The sequence below is a fragment of the Mastacembelus armatus genome, chromosome 8, assembly GCF_900324485.2.
Source record: "Mastacembelus armatus chromosome 8, fMasArm1.2, whole genome shotgun sequence".
Lineage (NCBI taxonomy): Eukaryota > Metazoa > Chordata > Actinopteri > Synbranchiformes > Mastacembelidae > Mastacembelus > Mastacembelus armatus.
Window position 1 is genome coordinate 16,219,201 of NC_046640.1, and position 25,630 is coordinate 16,244,830.

General features: G+C 40.1%; 2 protein-coding genes across 2 annotated transcripts in view; one reads left to right on the top strand and one right to left on the bottom strand.

Moving 5' to 3' along the window:
* The window catches only part of cyth3b (cytohesin 3b), a 29,360-nt gene extending 13,022 nt beyond the window's left edge, over window positions 1-16,338 (top strand). The window contains exons 2-13 of the mRNA XM_026325814.1: window positions 4,336-4,418; window positions 4,640-4,704; window positions 5,469-5,535; window positions 5,646-5,764; window positions 6,192-6,272; window positions 6,733-6,845; window positions 8,094-8,242; window positions 8,829-8,940; window positions 11,864-11,940; window positions 12,146-12,217; window positions 12,341-12,495; window positions 14,122-16,338. Of these exons, the coding sequence (XP_026181599.1) occupies window positions 4,336-4,418; window positions 4,640-4,704; window positions 5,469-5,535; window positions 5,646-5,764; window positions 6,192-6,272; window positions 6,733-6,845; window positions 8,094-8,242; window positions 8,829-8,940; window positions 11,864-11,940; window positions 12,146-12,217; window positions 12,341-12,495; window positions 14,122-14,194 (1,166 nt within the window). The 3' untranslated portion in view covers window positions 14,195-16,338. The remainder of the gene's footprint in view (window positions 1-4,335; window positions 4,419-4,639; window positions 4,705-5,468; window positions 5,536-5,645; window positions 5,765-6,191; window positions 6,273-6,732; window positions 6,846-8,093; window positions 8,243-8,828; window positions 8,941-11,863; window positions 11,941-12,145; window positions 12,218-12,340; window positions 12,496-14,121) is intronic.
* Window positions 16,339-19,304: 2,966 nt separating this feature from the next.
* On the bottom strand, window positions 19,305-22,944 carry cacng5b (calcium channel, voltage-dependent, gamma subunit 5b). The gene is made up of 5 exons (XM_026325630.1): window positions 22,746-22,944; window positions 21,058-21,144; window positions 20,452-20,592; window positions 20,223-20,368; window positions 19,305-19,565 (listed from the first exon to the last, which is right to left on the bottom strand). Exons 1-5 carry the CDS (start codon window positions 22,939-22,941, stop codon window positions 19,305-19,307), a joined length of 831 nt encoding a protein of 276 aa, XP_026181415.1. The 5' UTR covers window positions 22,942-22,944.
* Between the last annotated feature and the right edge of the window lie 2,686 nt (window positions 22,945-25,630).

Sequence of the window (25,630 nt, forward strand, 5' to 3'; positions counted from 1 at the left end):
AAAACCCTAAGTTGTTTTCAGCTCAGTTAATTGGGTTTATGTGTAAATGTAGCATGGCCTGCAGCTCTAACATGTGGGTTAGTACTAGCACCAACAAATATTAATAGCTCTGCTTATTTATAGTGTCAGAGAAACTGATCACTGGCTCCAACAAAGAATATCATTGAGATTACTTTATACAAATATGTCATGTCATGCATGAGTGGGCCTGAAAAACAATCTCTGTTTCAGTGGTAGGAATAATTTGTGTTTGAGCTCTGCTCTACTTGTTATGACCTCTTTGAGTGTCTAGAGCAGGGAAATCATGAGTTATACTTACAATGGAGCCACAAGGTTTTTCCACTAATGAGAGCTAATTATACTGTATACCAGCTGTGACCAGAACAGTCAATGACCCTGATAATCTAACATGAGATTGATTTGATGGAGTTTTCCTATTTTGACTTTACTTTGTTTTAAAGGCATGAGACTTGAGACTTCAGACATGTGCAAAGTGTGGTTTGCAACTTCTCTAGTAACTGTACAGAGTGGACCTTCTCTTTTCTTCTGTTCTCTCCTGGAAAAACTAAAATCAAGTTCCTTTGCTCTAAAAATGACTGAAAATGATCGTCTTGTTCTTGCAGGTGCATGATCGTTTTTGATAAGCGGTAACAGAGTAGTGGATGTTCAGTTTGCAGTTGTGTGCATATCCTGTGAATCCTTTGTGTGCACAGAATTGAAATGGCAGATACTGTAACTAACGATGAAAAGTGAGGCATTTGCACGATGAAAATACACTGAATTTTCTGTGCCCTTACTGACCTTTAACCCGACCCTCTGAGGTGGTGGTGGGGACTTAGCTGTTCATGTTAGACCACAAGTATTGAGCTGGAGGTGATGATGAAATTTCAAAGGTTTAAGGCATAAGCTCAGTGACCTTCTGTTTCAGAAAAGTCAAACCTTTGGGATAGTGTCACGCATGAAGACCATTGGGGGAGAGAAGCTAGGCATGCAAGTTTGAACTATTATGATGATGTATTGATTGTAACTGGAACAGCAGCCTCTTAAGTCATAATATGAATGATCTGAGTGGTGTTACATTAGTAATTTACAGTGCGTGGTTGTGTCTGGGGTTAAGCACAGAGTATTTGTATATAACCTAATATGGATTCTTTTTCAAGAGGGCTGCTCTCTCTGGAAATACACACATGTAAACACACACTCAGAGATCCCTGGACATTCATGTGTAATGCATCAAATGTTTAGTCTTGGCTTTACAATAGTAGCTGCCCTTACTTCGTTTTTTCCACATTGCTACAAAACACACACAGCGGGGGAACTGTTACCCAAAACAGATTCTGCCTCCTCAGACAATTTGTCCCATTCTCCCGTCCAGCTGAGCTCTGTCAGCCAGAGTAGGAGGGACGGAGGAGTATTTTTGCGCATTACAGACGTAGGTTGCCTGCAGGGCTTCTTTGCTCCACAATAACTACTTTATGATGATAGTTATCCGAAGCCAAGAAAAGAGAGCAACAGAGGCAGAGAGTGTGAAGTCTGGTGAGCTGGTATCTGTTCCTACATCACTCTTGAGACTTTTCCTTTCTTTACTGTTTGGCATTGACAGCATCCTTTTGTGTCCTTTCTTTGACATGCAGACTTCTTTCCAACCAGACGTTGCTTCTTTCCAACCTTTTTTTCCTCTTTATCCTCGTCAACCCCACAGACACAGGTTCCATTACTACATGAGAGCGAGATGTTGCTCAGACAAAACTGCCAGAAATGAAAAGTTCTTACTTCTTTGGGAATAACTTTAACAGTTGGAAAAATAAATCCTTAAAATTTTGATGTTTTGTCAACTGTTATTCAAGGGGGATATAATGAACTTTTGATTTAATGTTAAGACTCATAGCACTGTTATGCCTGTACAGAGGAACCTATAGACTTGCTTTGTCTGAAGGTCATGTTACCCTGGGTGAATACTATATATTTTTATACATTTCTACCACCTTGAAAATGTTGCTTTGCATTCTGTCTAAAAACACAGTAAGAAAATAATAGAAGAAAAAAGAGAAGTAAAAGGAACGGAAAAACAGAGCACCTTGCAGAAATCAGATTCACCCACCCACACAACCAATCTTGCATCCCACTTGCCATTTGACAAATAATTTAAAACTTCATCTTGACAGTCTATACATTATAATATAATAACTGCAGGCTTACACTTTCCACAAAATATGGGATTGAATTGAATCAGTAGCAGCTGTGTTAATGGCAGAGCATTTACCACTGACATTTTTATCTTGAAAAAACTGAAAGGACACCCATTATTTATTATGTAGGCTACAGTGTGTGGGTGTGTAAATCTTGCAACTGTGGCTAAGCCATTAGAAGCACCTACCTTTGATATTTTGACAAATTAAGAGTGAGTCATCGTTCAGCTGTCTAATGCTTGGCAGACATGGTATTTCTACCCCATTAACATCACACCCACTGTATAGCTTTATATGATCATTTAAAAAAGTTTTTGTATTTTAGCCCCTTTTTAAAGTCTCAGCTCCTCTTTGCCACTTCTGTCTTTCTCTTCTTTAGTCTTGCTGTTTGTAGGTCTCCTTTCACTCACAAACCAATGTTTGGCAGTTAAAAAAGCCATTTACACCCATCTGGATCCTTGCTCTCTTGACTGGCTCCTCGCCTGTGATAACATGAGCTCCAAGCCCTCACAACAATATAACCTAATGATCCATGCTGCTTCTGACACTTGTCTTAGAGAGCAAGACAGGGGAAACCAGAGGGATTGATCCAGATTGTGTGTGTGAGAGATAAAGCAGACAGATAAAGAAAAGAGGAGTTAACTTTCATTTTTCCATTATTTACTGTACAGTCAGGGGGGAGAAAACATCTGAATTGCAAAGCTGCTTAGCGATATGATTCATTTGGGGGATTTGAATCTACCCTCACCCCCACTTCAAGCATCGGGATGAAGGCGGACAGAGAGAGAGAGACAGAGAGAGAGGTAGATGGGGAGTGTGTGTGAGAGCGAGAGAGAGACACTGTAGGAGAAGCACAATCTGGTATAACTCCGTGTGAAAATGACCTACTTCCTGTCATCTCACTCTCAAATGGATTGCTGTTTTCTGATGTGCGAAGGAGAGAGGGGGAGGTCCTTGGAGGGGTATGGGGGAGAGGTTGACGTGGCACGGTTAAACAAAGTATAAGTAGGTGGCTCTGGGGACTCAGTGTGGAATAAAATCAATTGTATGTGTGTGAAGTGTAAATTGTCTGCATGGCATGTATAGCATATAGTCATCTGTGTACATGGTGTTTGTGAGCTCATGAAGTAAAACATGCACGTTGCATGATGTGCTTTTCTCTGCAGTGTTAATTACCCCAAATGAGGGCTCGTCGAAGGTTGAATCAGAAAGCCAATATTTGAGGGGGCAGGCCTTGCCAGATGCTCAGTGGGTGTCAAACACACAGGATGTTATTTATGGAAGTCATCAGATTTTCAATAGGGAAATTCTGGTGGTTTTTATTTGGTTTGAAAGAAAATTCTCATGAGAAACCTTTTCCTCATGTGTCTTTTGTGTGATGTATTTCAAACAGCTGCTCTATATTTTAAGTCTCGTAACACTTTATCTACTGTAGAGACATACTGTATAAAGATGGGGAGGGGCTCTGTCTGCTGACTGCATAAACAGGCAGAGAAAATACTATAAAATCCCACTGTACACAACCTGAAGACAGCAGGTAAATATCGCGGCACATTTAGAAACTAAAGAGCCACGTATTTCCCTCAGGAGTTGGTAGAGAGTAAAAAGGAGCTAAAAGAGTGAAAACTGAGCTATTGGACAGAAAATCAACTTCATCAGGTTTCTCCATAACTGCTGGACAGCAACTGTTTGCTAACATTGTGATACCAACTTAATGTTCAAAACAAAATTTCTTTCCCCCGCCCCCAAGTGGGCAATAAAAGTTACTGCATCTTTAAAATAAAGTAAAACTTTCGCTTCTTCTCCAGCTTAAGCTCAACATTCACATGTTCTGAAGAAATAATGTCCAACCTAGAGAGTAGCCAGTGTGTGGGTTCATTTCCTCTCTGAACATGTTTTAAGTTACCCATTGACGATCAGTTTTTGTCAAAGAAGGTATTGGAAATATGAATCCTGTAAGGGACGAGTGGGTTATTAAGTTTGAATGCATTCATTGAACAGGTATGCACTGTCGAGCTTAATCCCCTTGACACTGACTGGCTGTGCAGATGGTGAATTAAATTAATCCACCCTCCTAACCCTGCCCTTCTCTCTTTCTCACACACACATACGCACTTTCATTTTCTCTTCTCTTTGTATCTTCCAGTACCTGAGGACCTGTCTTTGGAGGAAAGAGATGAGCTGTCGAACATACGACGTAGGAAAAAAGAGCTTCTGGATGATATTGAAGTGAGTTCATAATTTCTGGTTTATTAATATGAGATTTTTTTGTGTGTGTTTGCCATATTGTGATATATTTATGAATCAGAAAATTACTCCTGCCACATAAACAATATTCATTTGTTACTTCAAGGCTGCCCCATGTTTTCCCTACAATTACAATTAATAAAACACAAATTCTACTTTATGGAATAAGTGACTGAGTCACTTTGCTGTTGTCTTTTCTGCAGAGGCTGAAGTTTGAGATCGCAGAGGTAATGACTGAGATCGAGCAGCTAACCTGTGTCGGTGAAAGGTGAGTTTCATCCATACAGGATACTAGGTGATGTCTTCACAAAGTCCAAAATTCAAAGATAATGTTTGACATTTTTGATAAATGACTTAAATTATTTAAGTGTTACCTAAATTGTTGATGATCCTTTTTATCAACTAACTAATCAATTAATTGTTACAGGTCTATTTTCTTCTCTGAATTTCCCCTTCTGCTGTAATAAAACATTCAGACATATATTTGCTTCCACTGTGATCCTCACACCTGTCATTTTGTGTGTGTGTGTGTGTGTGTGTGTGTGTGTGTGTGTGTGTGTTTGTTTTAATCCCTTTCTGTTTGAGGAGTGATGTGGGACAATCTAAACATTAGCCAAACAGCCTGTAGTCAGAAGCTCATTTGATTGGTTGACATGTGTCTGTTTCTGTGTGTGTATGTGGGTGGGTGGGTGAAATGAGTGGGTGTCAGAAACAACTGGCAAAAGGGCTTGGACTGCTTTGGCCACATGAGAGCTGCCGAGAGCATGCACAGACACAAAGGTGGAGACTTCCCTGTGGGGCACATGGGGCAAAATGTGTGTTGAAGTCAACTCTCATGCAGTCATGTTTGAAGTATTTCCAGTTCTTTCAGTTTAACGCTACTGTATGCTTGTTCTGGAGTAGCAAATAAGCGAAGTCATGCCACTTCCTTGAAGAACCCATTACAAACTGACCTACTGAACAAACACAGCAGCCTCAGGACAACACCACACCTTTAACTGTCATGTGCTTGATGTGACTGTTACTCTGCAGCAAAACCACACAAAGAAACAAACAGATCGCTATGGGGAGGAAGAAGTTCAACATGGACCCTAAAAAGGTCAGACCCTTAACTGATTGTCAGAATCAATAAAACTGAGAAAACTGTTGCTTTTGAATTGATGATTTTATTAAACCACTTGAATAACATTTAAAATGATTTCTTTACAGGGGATCCAGTTTCTTTTAGAGAACGATCTTCTCCAGAACACCCCAGAGGACATTGCACAGTTCCTCTACAAAGGCGAGGGGCTCAACAAAACAGTCATTGGTGACTATTTAGGAGAACGGTGAGCGCTCTAGTTTTCCCCCTGTTTTCCTTCTACCTTTCTTTTTCCTCTCCTCATCTTTCTTTTACATCTGCACTGCTTGTGTTCAGACATGGGCATAAAGCCCCAGGAAATTGGTAGTCTGGAGTTATGGAGCAGACTGCGCCAGTAAAATAAGTGATCAGACATGTGGTTCTTATCGACAGGAAATCAATGGGCATAGGGCTGTCAAAACAACTGGGATTTCATGCTGCCTGGCTCAGCACAGTGGCTTTCTGTCTGAGACTGCTGTTGTGACATGGTTGCAGGATTTTACTTTCCACGTTGATCAGTTTTTGTGCACTGCAGAAATTTCCAACTAAAATGAGCCCAGTGTCTGTGTTTTCTGTTTCTGTTTTAAAGAGAGTGTGAATAGCTAATTGTGTGACGTGTCCCTCCTCTCCTCCAGGGATGATTTTAACATCAAAGTCCTCCAGGCGTTTGTGGAGCTTCATGAGTTTGCAGACCTCAACCTCGTACAAGCCTTAAGGTGAGTTAATATCCAAAAATAGTAGAGTGGGTGTGATCCTACAGGTACTGGTGAAAACATGAACTAGTCCAGAACATTAAAGTATTGGAAAGAAGGACTATCAGATACCAACACTGTAAACTGTTTATTAATACTATGAGACAGGATTTTACTCTTGACAGCTGTCATGTCATATTACAGGTGTGAGGTAAGTAGGAAAAATGCAGAAACATATGTTTACATATTTGATTGCATTGCATACAATGTAGACTGGGGTTAAACCCTTTGGTGTTGGAGTCCCCACTGCATCACTGCTGTGTCACATATATGAATCAGAGGCTGCACATTTTTTCATGCAGTGCTAATGTCAGCCTAAATACAACCATTGACTTTCAGTAAATATACCTACACTGTAACATGGATATGCATAAATGTTTGATGACATTTCATTACATTTTTCTTGTACTTCCTGCTGTTACAGGCAGTTTCTGTGGAGTTTCAGACTTCCTGGCGAGGCCCAGAAGATTGATCGTATGATGGAGGCATTTGCCTCCAGGTACTGCCAATGCAATCCTGGCGTCTTCCAGTCCACAGGTACTATACACAAACACACACACAGGCTGCAGCAGATATATGTGTCGGCCTCAGCCAGACAGTCCAAGACAGATAACGTGGGCCAGCCAGACCACCTCAGCCTCAGATCAGCGCTTCTGCCTGTTAGTCTTCCCTCAGTAGACAGCTGGGCCGGTCTGTGCTGTTTAAATCTTTAGTATGTGGCCATGAAGTCTTGAACACTGATATCTGTATCTACTGAGATTCCAGCTTTCAGAGAATCAGTTTGCAATTTGTTCTTTTATTTGCAGTGACAATGTGACTGGGCCAACAGTCTAGTTACTTCTCTCTTTTCCACTGAAGTTTGAAGCTTGATCACTGATCGCAGAGTAATCAGTATTCGTGTCTCCAGCAGTGATAATGAAATTGATCACTGGTCAATAGTGGTCATTAGTGCAGTCTTGGGCCGTCGTGTATTGTCTACTGCTCCTGTGATAACCGAGCAAATGCTGTGGAGGATATTGGTAACAGCTCAGGTCATGAATATTGATGTGGTGCCATGATGACAACCCCAGACTTAGTTATTGGGCGTCTCTGAGGACTGGTGTGCTTAGAGTCATAAATTACAGTGCAGGGGATGTTGACTGGGGAAGTTAGTGTGTGAATGGATGAGCTGGAGGATGGTGAACAGGAGTCACAATAGCAGTGGGTTATGGATTTGTGTGTTTTTGTGTGTGTGGGTGTTGATCTTTGCAGAGATACTGTCTTCAGTGCCACATGGCTTTGGAGCGCACAATGGCCTTTTTTGTTGATTAAATTCTGCTTTTATTAGATGGGGTCTTAAATTTAGTGAGAAAATCTATTGATGGATTGCTGTCTAATTAATCACAAATCATGAGTTCTGTCATACCAGCACTGCTATAATAAATGAGTTGAATACTTACCTCTATACATCCTGTACTTGTTTTGAAATAATATTCTTTTTATAAGAACTTACATTTTGGATTTCATTGGGGTTTGAGGAGTAAAACTTATGACCTTTCATTGTAGGTTTTGGATTTTCCTTCTGTAAATATGAATAAATAAATGATCTTGTTATAATCTTGATATAACAATACAAATTATTTAAACCACACAAATTTTATGAATATTTTTAATCATTTCCACACATCTATCAACTCTGTACAAGAAAACATGCTTTTACACATGTAGAGACATGGTCATGGGCTGTTTTTTTGGGTTTTTTTTTTTTGTTGTTTTTTTTGACACTTTGTATAATTACCTCCACAGACACCTGCTATGTTTTATCATTTGCCATCATTATGCTGAACACCAGCCTGCACAATCCCAATGTCAGAGATAAGCCGCCCGTTGAGCGCTTCATCTCAATGAACAGAGGGATCAACGAGGGGGGAGACCTCCCAGAGGAGCTACTCAGGGTGAGAGCTTTGACTTTATTTATTTCTTAGCTTTGACATTTCTATTCAATATAGTGTGGTAGTATTTCAAATACCATGCTAGTAAAACATACTGTAACAGTTTGCGTAAAGTAGTACTATGTACTAGTACTAAGTAGTATATGTGCTAGCTTGTAAATGTTCTTTTCGGATTGTGCACACAAGTGAGAGATCTAAAGAAAGCTTTTCCACTATGCGAAGCAGAGTTCTACTTCACTAACTGAGGCATTGCAACTCAGCAAAATGAGATCCTCTCTTCAATACTAATGGTCTTAAGGACATACTGTAGTCTGGCCTCTGCACCAAAAAGCCCTTGAATTGTTTTAAGTACAAAGAATGTTTTGTTAAAGGTCATCCAGCTCATAGAGTCACTGAGTTGCAAAACGTTGTGTCCCACTTTCCAGCGATGAGTCTATCAGTGTCTTGGTTTGTGCACCATTAATCTGAAGTCTGGGTTGAATGCTTGGATACGGAAGGACAAATCTGTGCGCTCACCTGGAGGTGTTAATGTGAACCAGTTTTTTTTCTGGTCATCAGTGGTTTTCCTCTTTGATTTCTCTTTCTGCAGAATCTATACGACAGCATCAAGAGCGAACCCTTTAAGATCCCGGAGGATGATGGGAATGACCTGACGCACACGTTCTTCAACCCAGACAGAGAGGGCTGGCTGCTCAAATTAGGTTAGTGCGTGTCTTTGCACATTCTCCTGGTGAGGGAATGCCAGACATCCTGGATCTCTTTATTTGGTTACGCTTGTGTTTTTCTCTCTACAACCATGGCTTTATTCTCTCAGTGGAGCGAGAACTTAAGCTGCAGGGTAGAGGTTATTGTCACTCATGCTCTCTCACATGCGTTAAATTCAAATTTTTAATCTCTGTGTTTGCTGCATCTGTCTTTAAACATGTTAACCAAAAGGAATGACAGAAAGGACTAAATACAGTCACTGTATTGTATTAGTGAAGTCCTGAAACAATTCGAAAACAGCTGATGTGCTGGATTATTCATCTCTGACATGTCTGCATCCAATTTATCTGCCAGAGGGTGTTAGACTTATTTATCTGTCAGTCTTGAGTTAGTAACACTATATTATAGAAGATCAGACAAGATATATTAAGATAAGTTTGTTCAGGAAACCATCTGTATGGTTTTGTGCATAAATGTTGTTCACACATCTGGCCCCAAGCTTGTGGAAACCATTAGACTGTCTTGTAATACTGTTCAGGAAGGAACATACACCTTAATTATTTGTTCTATAAGTATTTGTTCACAATGTGTGTTTTCCCAATGAGGTAATGCAGTTATTTGTCTTGTTTCCACTCTATTACGCCACATGTTTCTGTTTGTTTGCATGTGTTTTTGATTTAGACCACACTCTGTCTCTCCGCATTTCACACCACATACAAGATGTGCTTTTCTCGCTGCTCCAGCAGCCTTTACATACCTGCCTTATCCACCTCATTACCTTTCACTGAAGTCCTTTTCACAGCACTTTTAATTATTTACTTTACTTACTTTTAATTCAATTTATTACTGAACATAAAACTGTTTTGTATCCTCGATGTTGTTTGTTAAAGGTTAAAGGGCAAACTCAGTGGAGGTGATTAGGTTTATTACTACACACACACACACACACACACACACACACACACCTGGCTTCAACTTGTACATTCCTCTAACTTTGTGTAACATCTCTGTAGTCTCATTGAACAAGTGAGTACAAATGCAAATGGCCCCATTGTGGCTCACAGACATAACATGATTACATTCTAGTACGATTCCTCCCTGGAGCCATTTCCCACACCAGTTCTCACTGTAATATTTCTAATTTCTCTCTAAAAATAAACCCTGCAGGATGTGAAGGAATAAATGCCTTTTTTAGCAAATCTCTCTCTACGTCAAGCGGAAGTTTGGCCGCTTTAATTCAATAGCCAGAGTCTATTAAAATGTAAGGAAAGAGGGAGCTTTTGTAATTATGCATGGCTCATATAGGCTCGTGTGGAGCACCACACAAACAGGAAGGAAATGCTGTATGAAAAAGTGTTGTGACTGCGAGGGATGGTTATTACTGAGAAGAACTAATCAGGAATGTTAGGTCAAAGCACACACACAACCACACGTATGGGGAAATCATCAGAAAGTTCTTGTGCATACTCATTTACATCTTCCTGTTTTGATTTAAGTATAGACGTGGCTGCAAGTGTGTGTTTGTGTATGCGTGAGTGTCCCTTTCTCATAGTCTGCAAAACTTGTACAATACATGTGTCTCCCACCAGGAGAGCTGGTGTCCCTGCTTTATGAGGCTCTGCAGTCAGCGCTACAGGCTGAATTCTGCTTCAAACCAAAATGTTGGATGTTTGTGCTTGCTCTCTGCTTTTTTTGGATGTAGTTTGAGCAAGTTAACATGTCAGGTGGTGAACTGGCTCTGGGGTTGTGTGTGTGTGTGTGTGTGTGTGTGTGTGTGCGTGCGCGCGCACGTGTGCGTGTGTGTGTGTGCGTGCACGTGCGTGTGTGTGTGTGTGCGCGCGTGCGTGTGTGCATACCTTCAAGGGTGCTTTAGGTGCCACATTAGGTTCATATCAAATGGTGTTTGCTTCCCTCTCCTGAGAGCCAATGAGGTTTTATCCTGCTGACTTTAAAAATGAATAGGCAACATCAGTAATAATTTATCAGTTGTGTGAGTCATCATTTAACTAGAAGTTGGGAGAGATAGTAGTGGTTGATCGTAATCACAGAGTTTGCCTTATTTTTATTTTAACTGGATTGCCTGAATATTTCATAAAATTAAAGGGAACCTCCCCTTTATCACAGGTTTATGTTTGAACCCCTACAACACAGTGGTATCAAGAAACTGCATTAAACCAGTGCATCTTTTTGTAATTGGACCAACCTCTCATACATTTCATATATGTTTTTAGGGGCACTCATAAAGAAAATAATTATATTAATAATAAACAAGCCTGAAAGCAAAAGAAACATCAAGTCAGTCTAAAGGTGATAATGAGACAAGAACATTGAATTTTTATTACAAATCTACCACCACTCTGTCAGTGTCCAACTGTGCTTTATACAGTCTTCCAAAACATGTATTGCCAATTTTGATGATTTCTTACATGTACAGTCCCAGTAGCACTGGACATAGAAAACTAGATACATATATTGTCTAAACATTAGCTATAAATTATTTGATCTCTCAGTGGCTTGTAGTAGAGTTTGTATTAAATACTAATGTATTCATCTAATTGTCTCCTGGTATAATGTGGTGGTTTATTACAAGCACCCTTTCTTCCACAGGAAATTGATTTAAAGCAGTAAGACATGCAGAGTCAATAATGAAAATGCATTGCTGTTTTGTATTGGTTAAATTATAATTTATAAGACTAATTTCTCTGAGTGAAAAGTTCTGAGCTTTTGGCAAATATTCAAGCAATACTACTTCATGATTTCTGTATAGTTTTTAAGTAAACAGGAGTAAGAAAACACAGTGGATGTTGCTCAGCTGCATTAATGAGTGTCACATCCCTGCTGTTTTTCCTAATGGGAGACATTCAGTCTGTCACTGTGGTCTTTGTGTCACTTCCTTTCTCCTCTTCCTCTTCCTGTCAGGGGGGCGAGTGAAAACCTGGAAGAGAAGGTGGTTCATCCTGACAGACAACTGCCTCTACTACTTCGAATATACAACAGTGAGCACCATGCCATGATGATATTTTGCCTCTTTGCCAGTGGTTTAGTGTGTGTTTGTGTCTTTTTTTTTTTTTTTTTCCTTCCTGTACCCCCATCATCACTATATTTCTCTTTTCCTACTTTAATGATCATGTGTGCTTGCTGTTTATCATTCGCTCTATCTTTGCATTCACTTGCTTGTTTTTCTCCCTTCTTCTCCTTTAGGACAAGGAGCCTCGTGGGATCATCCCACTGGAGAATCTCAGCATCAGGGAGGTGGAGGAGCCCAGGAAACCTGTGAGTGTTGCCTCATTAAAGTATCTCCCTAGCATGTCCCCTTTAAAAAATACATTTCTTGATCAAGTCAAAATATCTGACAGCTACACATCACTGACGTCTATCACTTTGTCCATTTTCTAGAACTGTTTTGAGCTCTATAATCCCAACCACAAGGGCCAGGTTATCAAAGCCTGCAAGACCGAGGCGGATGGGCGTGTTGTTGAGGGCAACCATGTGGTGTACAGGATATCAGCACCCACACCAGAAGAGAAGGAGGAGTGGATTAAATCAATCAAGTAAGATTATTTCACAAGTTCATTTTACAAAAGCAATTGTTCAGCATTTTGCGCAACAAAATGTACAACAATTCCTTTAGTAAAGTCAGTTTGCTGTGCTCGTGGTTACCCTTATGAACAAAGCTGTGACTCTACAGTGGTTAGCATACTAAAATACTGTATTAACTAGAGACATATTCAACATACTTCATGTTGAAAATGTAGATTTGTCCTGCACAACCTAGAAAACATAGAGAATTTGGTTTTATAAAGACCTGAATCTATTCCCAATATGTTCCTGTGATATTTAATGCAGTAAAACAGACAAGTGAAGTGTGTGTTTTTTCCATTGCGTACTATACTTACCGTTCAGATTACAATAACTTTGCTGTTGGTGACCTAAATGTTGGATGCGCTACATAGACGATGGTGCAATGTCAAAGAGAGTTGGCTCAGCACAACAGTACACTTGTATACTGTAATATAGTGCAATCCTCCCTCCTCTCCCTCTCTCCATACTCTCAAGGAGTATTCACTGAGGAAATGATGGGGGATTAGTCACTGCTTATAGCACCCCAGGGGTGAGCCAGTAAACCTATCCAAGAGAGGCAACTCCAAACTGGGCTCACACATTTGCAGCCACAGAGGCTAACGAGCTGCAGACTGCGCTTTACCCGAGGGGTCCGTGAGGACTCAGGGTCTGGGGAGATAAAAGACTTTTTATAGAAATGATCATTTTCCCCCCTTCTTAACTAGAGATGATCACAGAAGAAATGCTTTATCTGCTTGATCTTATTCATAAACTCTTATGATGCTGGAAGAACTGGGTCAATGGTGAAATTGTGCTATTGTTTCTCATGAGTTCATGCAATGTTTTTGTAATAGATAAAAGTGTGCATTTCTATATTTCTTACTAAGTATAAACATTTTTTTGATTTTTAAAGGCAGAATTTTAGAAACTATCATCAAGTCATGGCAACCTTGCCTGGATTTGATCACTCTACAGTGGAGTTTTTGTTTCATGAAATTGGGTTGTTAAATATGACAATGAGAAGTATAAAAGAAGGGGATAGTCATCGTATACAGACTCATTCTTCAGCGCTTGGCATTGTAAAGAGAATCAGAAATATCCGCAGTGGGGGGCTTAGCCTCTTCTTGCTTTGTGCTGGTGCTAACAGGGTTTAGCAGCCGTGAAGCTGGGCTCAAATGGCTTCCTGACTTACTCACTCTTGTACATTGCCTTTCCATCGCTCTAAAAAAGGGGAGCAGGAGAACGTAGAAGAGTCAGTAATGTTGAGTACCATTGTTTACCTTCTTTCAGAATCTGTGACCCTGCAGAATAGCAGGAGGAAGAGTGTGTGATTGTATGTTTTAATACGTACTTGGCACAGTTCTGGAGGAGGTAATCAGCGAGAGGTTCCAGCAAACCAGAGTACCAAGAAAAAACTTGGGGAGGGGGGTTCTTGTTCAGAAACCATGGAAACCAAACTAGGTCATTGCATAAAGTTTTTTCGTTTTTTTGATGTTGTTAAGGCAGGGGTTTGTATAAATGTGCCTACATTTCCATATCAAAGATGCCTAGGACCCTCCTCTCATATGGCCTTATTATTTATTTCATTGCTGTCCTTTGATTGGCTTCTTCTCCAGGGCTAGCATTAGTAGAGACCCATTCTACGACATGCTGGCTACCAGGAAGAGACGCATCGCCAACAAGAAATGAAGTGGGACAATCTTCTCAACCACCAGCCATGCCATCTTTCTCCCCTTCAGTTCATGAACACATAAATCAAGCACTGTAATGCTGCTTCACCACAGAAGTGACTGTCGACCTCAGAAAAGACTTCGGCCCTGAAGACAAACCTCAGTTTCTCCCCTGGACTATCCACAAGTGGTGTGAATTTGTTGGGGAAGATGTCACACACTACAGAGGGCACAGCTGCGCTCCAGGAAACTCTTAATATGTTTTCTTTATTTTAGCACGGGGCAGCACATAAAAAACCAACCAATCAGTTTCTTTCTTTTCCATCTGATACACACCTCCCGCATCCCACTCTCATGGTCATAACATGTTTCTTCATGTTTATTATATTTCTCCCTAAAGCACAACTGCCCTGTTTCAGGTGCACATGCATGCATGTGGGTTATTATAGACCAGTTGTTTGTGTTTGTGTGTGTGTGTGTGTGTGTATGCAGCTGTATGCATGCGTTCCCACAGTGTGGGTGCATAAGCGATACAAGTGTTCCCTCCACCGTGCTTTATGAAAAAAGCAAGCTGGTAATTTAAAGTCAGAGTTCAGATGCGTGGTCAGCTACGTGTGGCCCCGCTGTTGTAAGGGAGAATATGGATGTCTGGGGAAGAAGGGCAGGGAGAGACGGGTGGTCAGAGAGCTGAAGTGGGTGAATCACTGCAGTATAAGCTCACCTGGTGCTGAATTCTTCTCTCCAGGTGCCATGGCTGAGGCCTTGTTCAGAGTAACCTCAGAAAACAGTGCTGGCTTACATTTAGGTTCCTAACAAAACATTACAGTCTTGAGTCAGCTGGGCTGATTTCATACATACATTTGTGTGGAGCAGGGAATTTTGAAATGTGCATACTTTTTTATTTTGACTGAGTAGTAAAGGAACATTTGCTGAGGCTTGAGATGAAACTTCCTTTTTGGACTTGAAAGTGGTAATCCTTAAGATTTCATTCCTGCTATAGCTAAAAACATTAATATCTGTCAGAAATACAACAAAAGAGAAACTGGTTTATCAAACAAACTCAATGTTTTAGTACAGAAGTCAGTGAAAGGTAATTATTTCATGCTGGACGAGGTTACCTTCAATGTGTAACTATACCTTAACGCTGGAGTACATGCATTCATAACTTCCTGTGAAGACAATTTAAATCAAGTGTGAGGATGGTCAACTCTGCCACCAGAGATGCCAAAGACGAATATTTAGAGCACTACTTACAGAATATTATCAAATGAAATGGTTTTTGCAACATGAAGGGCTGAGCATGAACAATATCAAAAATAATCTTAAGGCTTATAACTTTAAAAGCACTTTCGTTAGAGAAAGTCTTTTCAGTCTGCTGGGTAAGTTTTGTTTGTGGCTGTGCAGCAGCCCTGTAGGGTACCAGTCTGATTAAGCTTTTCCCCCTTGTCTATGACCTATGTCAGTGAAGGTCGATGTACTGTTGTGATCCTGTTTGCATTTGGTTTGTAATCTTACTGATCCTTGCTTGCTTTGTGTTCCTCTTTAAAAACACACATATATATATATATATAAAATAACCAACTATCATTTTTGTATTTATTTTCATTTGTGAAATGGTTTCATACTACATGTAGATGTTAAACAACGTATGCTTAAGTTATGTATGTATATATAATGTATAGGTTTCTGGTCTCTGTTGTATGCACACTTTGTGTAACATTATTTGAGCCTATGGGCAGAAGTTTGCATCAGCTGAAGTTTGGGGTCTTCTTTACAAAAGCCTTAAACATAATCATAAGAAAATAATAATATAATGATAATGGTGATCGGAATATTGGTCAATAACTGTGATGATTCTGTTAAAAAGCCATGACTGAGGAGTGAGAAAGGTGGTTGTATTTATGATGCTAAAGAGTATAGTGAAAATGATGTTTGATGTTAATGATGATTTCAGAAGAGCTATATCAGTGATGATGATGTCAAAATGATAAACACCAGTAGTTTTCTATGTGATTGTAAAATAAAATGAAAGCCTTGTGGTCAGGGCAGAATATTATCTTCTACCGCCCTGTGTGGGCTTATAGCTACATTAACTTTTGTATTAGTAAAAATATTGGTCACATTATACATTATGTGTATCTACATAAAGTATACATAAAGCTTCCTGCAGAGGTGTGGTGCATCATTATGGATGTTGGTCTTGAGTAATGAGCTGTTTTTAGTGAATTATACAGATTCCCCATGAGATGCTGTTACAGGCTTTTTGAATACACATCATGTTATTGTCCATCATGCAGGCACCTGGTGCAGAAGAGGTAAACATGCTGGGACCATGAAGATGTGAGTGGGAGAGGGGTGTCGAGCACAAATGACTGGGGAGACACTGCCCCCTACTGGCTTTTAGGACAGTCTCTGTGTTTGACATGTCATTTGAAATAAATGCCCTGATTTAGCTTCATGAGGCTGAAGTTTATGCTGATCATGTGCTGTATTGCATTACACTAACAGGTCTTTCTATTATTTGTCCATCTAATTTCTGTCAACATGGGTAGGCTTCATAGGAGAAATAGTTAAAACGGCGCAGTTCAACAGCAGCACACAGTAAAACCTTTAAAATGACCCTACAGTTGAAACACCTCTAAAACAGTTTACTGCAGTAAAGCTGGTTGACTGCACTGAGTGGACCTAAAATACTGGCACCCGAGGCAACAGGTCATCAGCATTAACTGGTTCCTCTTGGTCACCTGATACTTTCAGAGTAAAGTCTGTACTTTTTAATCAGTGGCTACACAATTTAAGGTCTGGCTCAGTGGTGAAGGTGGGCTGACGTTTGACTTATTGGTGCGTACTTTACGCGCTGTGTCTCTTGGGAGTAAACTTTTCAGGAAACCTGTCGATTTTGCGGTGGAATGAAAAACACATGGCACCACGTGATTAATAGAAAATCAAACGCAAAGTCGCATAACAAGACATTTAAAGCAACCAGGGCTGGAGGAGTCATATGTAGCCCAGACCACAGAAGTGAGGTTTGGTGAGACCTGTTCTCCACAAACAGGTTCATGGATTATCCTGGAATTATCTCCATACTGAACTCCAAGTCATCAGCCTGGGCCTTGTGATTCATGACGGCTGCGTCTCCCCTGCTGCTCCATGTTAAGGTAAGACGTCACCTTTACGCCGCTGTGGCTGCTGAATGCCATAATGTTTTAAGATTACTGTGTGTTTACCACTGTGTATACATGAAGACAGTCAGTTTGAGCTGTTGTGGGCTTTATATAAAGTTTGTTTAGGTCTGTTTGGTTTCTCTGTGGCTTTGTTTGGTCTTTGCTGTTACTCTGACGTCTTTTTTTCAGCCATGTCATGTGTCTGCTCATCATCTGGTACTGATTAGCCATTTAGACTTCCATAAAGCAAATTGGCCTCCCCAATATGTATATATTTTTTGTAGTTTTTGCCAAAGCACGAGAGAAAAAGTTTGAGCTGTGAATGAAGTGTTACTGACTGTCAGTCTATAAACGTGGCATCACAGTTGTAGAAACAAAGTAAACAAACTACAGACTAATGAGGACAGACATTTATTTCACAGGTGAATTTTTCACTGTACCAAACATTTTTATGCTAAAACAGTGTAGTATCTGTACTCTATACACAACATCATGTACCAGCATCTTTACATCAGCTCTGACCATAAATTCATATAATTTCCAGTAACTGTACAGATTATATAAAATCTTTCTACAGTATATAAAACAAATGTGAATTACTTTTTTTTTTTGCTGGATGTGTTAGTACATACAAGTCTGTCCAGAGAGACACAGGAAAGACTTTTATCATGTTTAGCTGCAGTGATGTCTGTGGGGACATTTTGACTGGTGTTGGTAGATGCTCAGAAATGTTTTTTGACAGGGTCTGTTTCCTCTCAGGTAAAGACGGTCTGTTCCCTGATACCTCCTGGTACTAGCTGTTGAGATGGCGTCAGTAGTTTTACTGCAAACAATTGAATGTGACGTTGTTCATAAGCAGTCAGTCTCCAGTGGATTGTCATTTTATAGCGTCACATGTTGCAGTCTTCACTTAGAGAGAAAGGGTTTAGGTTTGTGGAAGCTCTTTATTGATCTGGAATTTCAGGGCCAATCATAATACATGAACTGATAATTAGTTTTGCAGTGTTGGGGTCAATAATGATAATCAGCAATATTAGTCTAACATCTAAACAGCTCAAATAAATGAAACTTTCAAAATAATTAAAAACATAAAAATACAACATACTAAACGTTAGACCACAGTTCAAATTCTGTTTTCATTTGATTTATGGTACTATGGCAGGACGACTCCTCTATAACTCAACATGGTCACATAAACATTTTGCACTACTGCACAAGCAGCACATGGTGACCACTGGATATTTAACAAAAAAGTAAATTCAGCTTTAAAAAATAGACGACATCTGCTCTTGGCAGTATGTTTGAATTGTTATATTCATATTTGCAACTCTGAATATTTAAAACTGTATATGGTGCAGCTCCTCAAGCTCCCACCCCCCCAATCCCTGTTTTGCAGTGTGACATGATCTAGCATTAAGGACATATATATTTATTTCAAAACAAGGAAACAAAAATATTCATAAAGAGAATCATTTATGGGCACTAGAAGGTAAAATGTATAGATATAATGAAAGTCAATAGAAAAAGCTGAATGAGTAATCTACTTTATACCTTCTGGCAAAATTATTTTTTGATTTTAACTTTGCAGAAAGAATAAAACCACAACCATGTATTGATTTTTTTTTTTTTTTTTCTTTCTCTAAAACCTTATACTGTGCCTCCACCTACAAAACATGTAGGTTGTGTTACAACAACAAACTCCCAATAAACATTTCTGACCCTATAAATAAAACACGACCAACTTAACAGACAGCAAGTCAGCAAGTCTCCTCGTGAAGGGTGAGACCTGATAGTTTCCTCCCTGAAAACATCATATTCTCAATTCATATCTAAGTTGTCTTTTTACTTGAAAGAAAACTGTCCTCATCTGTTTTTTGTTTTTGTTTTTTTTTTTTTTTCACCCTATGTGGTCTTCCTTGAGCCTTTAGTAACCTTTAGGCCGCTTCTGCTGTGATGACCGTTGCCTCAGCAGGGTGAAGAGGAGACCTGATCATACTCAGGGCATTTAAGGAGAGCAGGGTAACTTGTGCTCATCTGGAGCGAAGCTTCACTCGAGATATCGGAGGGGCTCCGGCCACGTGACCAGGCCTCTGGGTGGAGGAACTGGCCTGAGTGGTCGGAGCAGTTGCTGAGACGAGGGCGGTAGAAACTTGGGCGACGAGCCTGGTAGATCTCCTCTGCTGTGTAGCGTTTCATGAACAGGTAGACGGACATGACACCTGCACTCTGCGATGAAGCACAACCCAATAGATCTTTTAGTTTGTGATGGCTTCTGTCTATCATTTTATTTTGAAAGTATTCACTGGAGGTTTTAATAGTGGTCATTTCTCTAGCTCGATAATAGTACTGATAATGGTACGTACACCTGTCGCTAGTAGTATTATGCAGTAGTAGTAATATGGATGGGTCTTGGTTGTAATAACATCAGTAAAAAGTATTAATGAGCAGTACAAATTAATATTATACTGTAGTGTCGCAGCTTCTATCTGTGACCACAAGATGGCAGTGAATACTGAGGTCATCTGAACTCCATCACATGTCAGAAATAATACACATAATACACATCTTACTCAAAAATCACAAACTGTGTCTCATTAAAGACTAGTTATGAGGAGATTTTGAGTTGGGTAATTTGAAAGTAACAAAGTAGATGTTTTGAGTTTATTTGCAGTGTGGTATATTGTTGTGGAAGGAAAATATATAAAATATTTTATTTCCTTAAAATGCAAATACAGATATTTATTAAAATAATTTTCTGCTGATTGACGTATTGTTGCAGATCTTATTGTGTTTATTGTTATAGTTTCTGATGAATTTTAGATATGTTGAGTGAAATATGCAGCACTGAACAGATGCCATTTGTGTGAGTGGACGGTCGCTCACCTCAGTGAGCAGAAAAGAGATGGCAGCGAAGGCGAAGGACCAGCCGTACTTATAGGTGAAATAGGCTTCGCTGCTTTTAGTCCTGTTCAGCATTTCGTCATTTATACTGGAGATGTACAACACTAGACCCACCACCAGAGCTAGACCTGAAACACAGAGAGAAGAAAAAAGTCAGATTTGGAGAAAGACAAAAACATGAGATAAAAGGGAGAGAGGAAGATTATCGTACCTGACAGGATGAAGAAGATTCCAGAGACGAAGGCCAGGATGGTGCGGTGTGGCCGAACGTGCCCGATGTTGTTGAGGACAAAGCCGATGAACATGAAAAAGAGGCTGACCAGAGGGAACGGAGTGGCTGAGCGGATCATCTCTAAAGAGGAGGAGACACAACACAAATTTCAGCTGAAGCAATGTGATATTTGATAAATAAGACCCTTTACTATAAATATCCATGAAGGCCTGAAATGTAAACCTCAGAAATAAACATGCTCATAGACGGATGAGTTTTAGTGTCACATTGACCAGTGTTTTGTTATTTTTGTGTGTTGGTGCAGGTAGTAGAGTGAAGCTCTGCCACTGAGCTGCACCGAAGAGGTGAATTATCTCTGAAGAGGCAATAAGTGTTGTGGAGCAGCAGGGCAGACGCACAGGGTTCAGATGACTCAGACGCATGTCTGGCTACACTCAGATGGTACATAGATTTCTGAACACAAGCTGATTGGAAAATGATCCATGTTTTGGAGAGGAATAGACAGGCTGTTTGTTTGAACAATCTTACGGAGCACCTTGAGTTATTAAGCCTTAGCAGTTGTTCAAGGTCTCTGCTGCTACTCACTGAGCACGTTGACTGTGGACTCTGACGTCAGCTGGACCTTCATGGGCATGATGTATTCAATGGTAAAGCAGCGGCCAGACTCATCACCTGAAGAAGAGAGAGGCATACACATAGAGGTGAACCTGGAGACAAGGTGAGGAAGAAGTGAGTGTAGAAAGATGAAGACCTGATAAAAGTTGAGGAATCACAAATTGAACGTTGTCCTGCTTTTCTTCTCATCTCCAATGTAAGAATAGGTTAGTTTTGGGGAACACTAATCTAATTCACTCTTAAAAATACATTTCTATCATTCTATGAATGGAGCAGCTCAGTGAAACAGGTTGTGAGTAGATCAGTCCCTCCCTAAGTATCTATATGGAAACATACATGGTAAATCCCAACTTCCTTATTTTATCACTCCTCTGTCCTTGGTCAACCCAGGACTAGTTCTGGTCCACCATGATGAAAGAGGTTCCAAAAGTGATGGAAAATCAGTTTGTGATTGGGTGCTGCACATTAAGGATTGAAGGGAATGATGTCTTATGTTTCTTAAAAGATGTTTCCCAGCTCCTTTGTCCTTGCTTCTTTTTCCTTGCATCTGCACGAGTGGGACTAAAACGCAAGGAAAAACTACAGGTGAGGGAAACATGGCCAGGGGGGTCAGTAGTATTTACATTAGTTTAGCTTAGCATAGAGACTGTAACTAGAGGGAAACTACTAGCCTGGATCTGTCCATGCATAGTATAACCTGCCTCTACTACTAATTCATCAACATGCAAACTTCTTGTTTGATACAAACTATTTTACTATAGCGCCAACCACTTGTTGCTTGGCAACTGGTCCTGATCAAGATAACCCCCTGTAACACAGAGAACTGTTATCTTACACATAGACCTGTTCCCTTTTAACCCAGGCAGAGGTCTAATCAGCCACAGTGTGTGGAACTTTTAAAGGCTCTTTGCCTATCAGTTTTAGTTTTCTGGCAGGTATTTCTAACAAATATTACATATACAGAAGATGTTTGGCAAATTTTATTTTTATGCTGTGTGTGTGTGTGTGTGTGTGTGTTTCCTGCAGTAGACTTCACTCAGCTTAATGCCTAGTTTTACCTTACATTTACTGTAGTTCTCACCTTTTTATTTTTTTCAACACAAGTGTGACTTACATCACATCTTAAGACACACACACAGCCATTATTATCACTTCAGTATGACACACACACACATCACGTACAGACACCAGCTGGTGTCATCCACCAGCTAACTCTGCCACAATGCGATAACATCTGTTTAAAGACTTGCAGATGCAAAACTGTGTGAATGTATGTGTGTGAGTGTGTGTAATTGTACTATAAGGCTAATGTGCCTTGTTTTTTGTGAGTGAAGAGATACAAGCACTCTTGAGCCAATTGTGTCACAACCTCACACACACTCATACTGATGAAGTAATTGTGAACGTCATTCAGTGCCAGTGTCAAAGCTGAATGATGCAGTGTCGACATATCAGTGCGACAGCATCACCTGCTGCCACATTTAGATGCCACATGGTGCAAATGTTCATCTTTGAATATATTTGTTCTACCTTAATTAAAATCTAATGCCATTATCACTGTCACAGTCCTGATTTCCACATAATTCAGTGTCAATGCAGGAGTTCAGAGAAACTCATGAAATGTTTTTGAACCACACTCTATCAGTCTCTCTACTAACCAGCCAGGAAGCAGACTCTCCACAGTCCAGAGTGCAGAGAGGTCTTGATGTCAGTGCTCTGGTTCAAAGGCATAATGACGCCCTCCTCCAGGTACAGCCAGTAGTCAGTGCTGACTGCCACTCCCAGGAGCCCCAGCCCACTGATTGCAAAGACACTGCTCAGCAGTGTCAGAGCCTTCCTGCTGCACGCACTCATGGCGACAGCAGGGAGTTTCCAAAAGCAGGAAAATTCTGGTAGCAATCTGTAGAAGAAAGAAATTGTTGTAAAAATTGAATGGACGTTGGACCTGAAAATCCAAATTGTGCCTAGTTGTTTCAACCCATAAGACATGATGAAATAAATAATAATTTTTGCAACAGCAACTGTAGTTTATTGACAGCTTCTCAGATTATCATTAGAAACTTCCTGGCTGTGCTTGAGTGACAATCAATAATAAACCTGATTGAGTCTCCAGCCTACGTGGCTTTAAACATGTTACAGCCTGCAACTGCTCATGAATACAAATGCTCCTGTTATTGGAAATCCAAGCCTGGGTTTTGACATTTTAGAGAAAAGGTTGGACATTAGCAGAAGCCTTCATAAGTCAGAGTGGGGATTTAGCAGACTGGTCACATAATGAGACGACATCTATAGTGACAGGATGAGGTTTTGATCCCATACAGGACATATGTGAATGAGCTACAGGCAGTGACAGAGGGAGAAATAAGCTGTCAGTGAGACACTAATTGGTACTGTAGCTGATAAATAGCTGATTTTACAACGGCTGAACTATAATTAGATTTGTTGAAGTTCTGTTTTCTGCATTGACTATTTATTAGATTTGTGCACTAGTCTTAGTGAACATATTTCACATATAAGCTGGTATCTCAGACAGCATGACACCTGTCTCTGCTGGCCTTTCAGTAAATACAACTGTCAATACCTGGGGAGCTAAAATATCATATAAAGACTCAGCCTGTCCCTTCATCGATGCTTTCAGAGAGCCACACGTCCAAGTTGCATTAAATTGTTCCCATATTATTTTCCTTCCGTGTTATCTGTCATTGTCAGCATTATTATTATTATTATTATTATTATTTACTTCAGTCATTAGATAGTGACATTTGTGATTATTGTACATGCTCACTTCAAATCTGCTTTAGTAAAAGCCACAGGTAGAGAAGACAAAGGCGATCCGGGACACGTCAGCGTCGATCCTACATGACTTCAGTTTGGCATCGTGACTGCATCACCTCTGTGCCATAGTTTTAACGTCATAAACCCAATGTTAGAACCAAATGATACAAATACAATAAATATTAGTAGCCTACCACAATATGTCCTCTTCATGTCTAATCTATAATCAGGTGCAACAGGACGGTGCAGGTGCGGCCAAATCAAACCTCATTAAACTCGACACACGGGAATTTAACTCCAGTGAATCAGAAGCAGAAGTTTAAACAAAGTAAAGTCAAACCTGTTGACAACAGAATATTTCACTAAACGTTGTTTGCTCTTACCTGCTTGTGATCTGTCCTGTCTGGGCGGATCGTACTGAAAGTTGTGGCTTTAATCCCCTGCTCGGAGACAGAGACTCGGTCTGACTGTTCGGGAATTTAGCGGAGCTGCAGATTCTGTCAGAAAAACTAAAACGAAGCTGCAGGAGGATTTTAGGACCAAGACGATGCAGCAGCGCGTCAGTGCGACGCTCCTTGGAATAAAGAGTCAGACGCCTGGTCCAGCTCTGCTGACTGATTTCAGCTGAACGCTCAGTCTCTCTCTCCTACATGGCTTTCTATGCTTGTGTGGACAGATTGAGTTTGTAACTGCGGCAGGTCCTCACAACTTCAGAGGACTGTTAGAGCCTTAAGACCTGGTTTAAGGGTTTAGTTGTTAAGGTTTGGTTAAAGGTCTAGGAAATGCAATATGACAACTCTGGTAAGAGGAGCATGTGTGTTTAAGGACCAAGGGCAGCTCCACTAAGCCCTGGCAGGAGGAGAGGCAGCTGTTCAGGTGATGTGTTTCAAGCATTCAAGAATTCAGGATAAAGGAAATAGAAGAAGAGTCAGTTTGTTACAGCTATAAATTAAACACAGTGTCAGGGATTGTTCACACTGAGATCTGAGATACCTTCTCCTTATAGAGCAAACTTTTGATCCTATAGGATTCGTAACTAATAACTTTATTACTTAAGATTTTATTTGTCCACCTGTAAAATAAAACCCATCTGGTTTGTAGTGTACTCTAATCTAGGAGCAACTGTATGTGTGGTTATTTAGCATATAACCAGCATAATGTCTATGTAATTATTAACAAAGACTAAAATAAATGAGGTGAAAGTAAATATAGAAATCAAGCAGCAGCCCTGCTCTTTCACAAAAGTCAAATACCCTTTAGGCGAAATAAACCTAATAATACTCGCCCCTTTTTTAACACTCCCTTACTCCAAATAATTCTCATACAGTCCCTTACCACTTGTGGTTTCTCACACGTGAAAAGCCACATGTTCATGTACTGAATGTGAAGTTACCACATGACATGTTGTTTAATGTGGCATATTCATGTAGTTGTTACAGCCACAGAGCTGTACTATGCTACAGCCTCCTCATTTAGAAAGCAACACATTTAGGCTGAACCACAGCCACTTCAGTCTGATCACTCTTCTCCAAAACAAACCAGAGCACATTCATATTTTTATACTTTATTTATTTATACACAGTATCTGTCATATCACAATGAACAGAGGAACAAGAAGAATCAGGTTAACAAAAGCAGGGGCAGTCGAAGGAAATGCACAAACATCCCTGTGGCTCTAATTGTAGCCGGTAGTGGTTCTGTACCCTGACTGGCCTAATGTTTGATTATCTCTGTCATGTTTTTTTTTTTTTTTGTAATCTACTCCAAT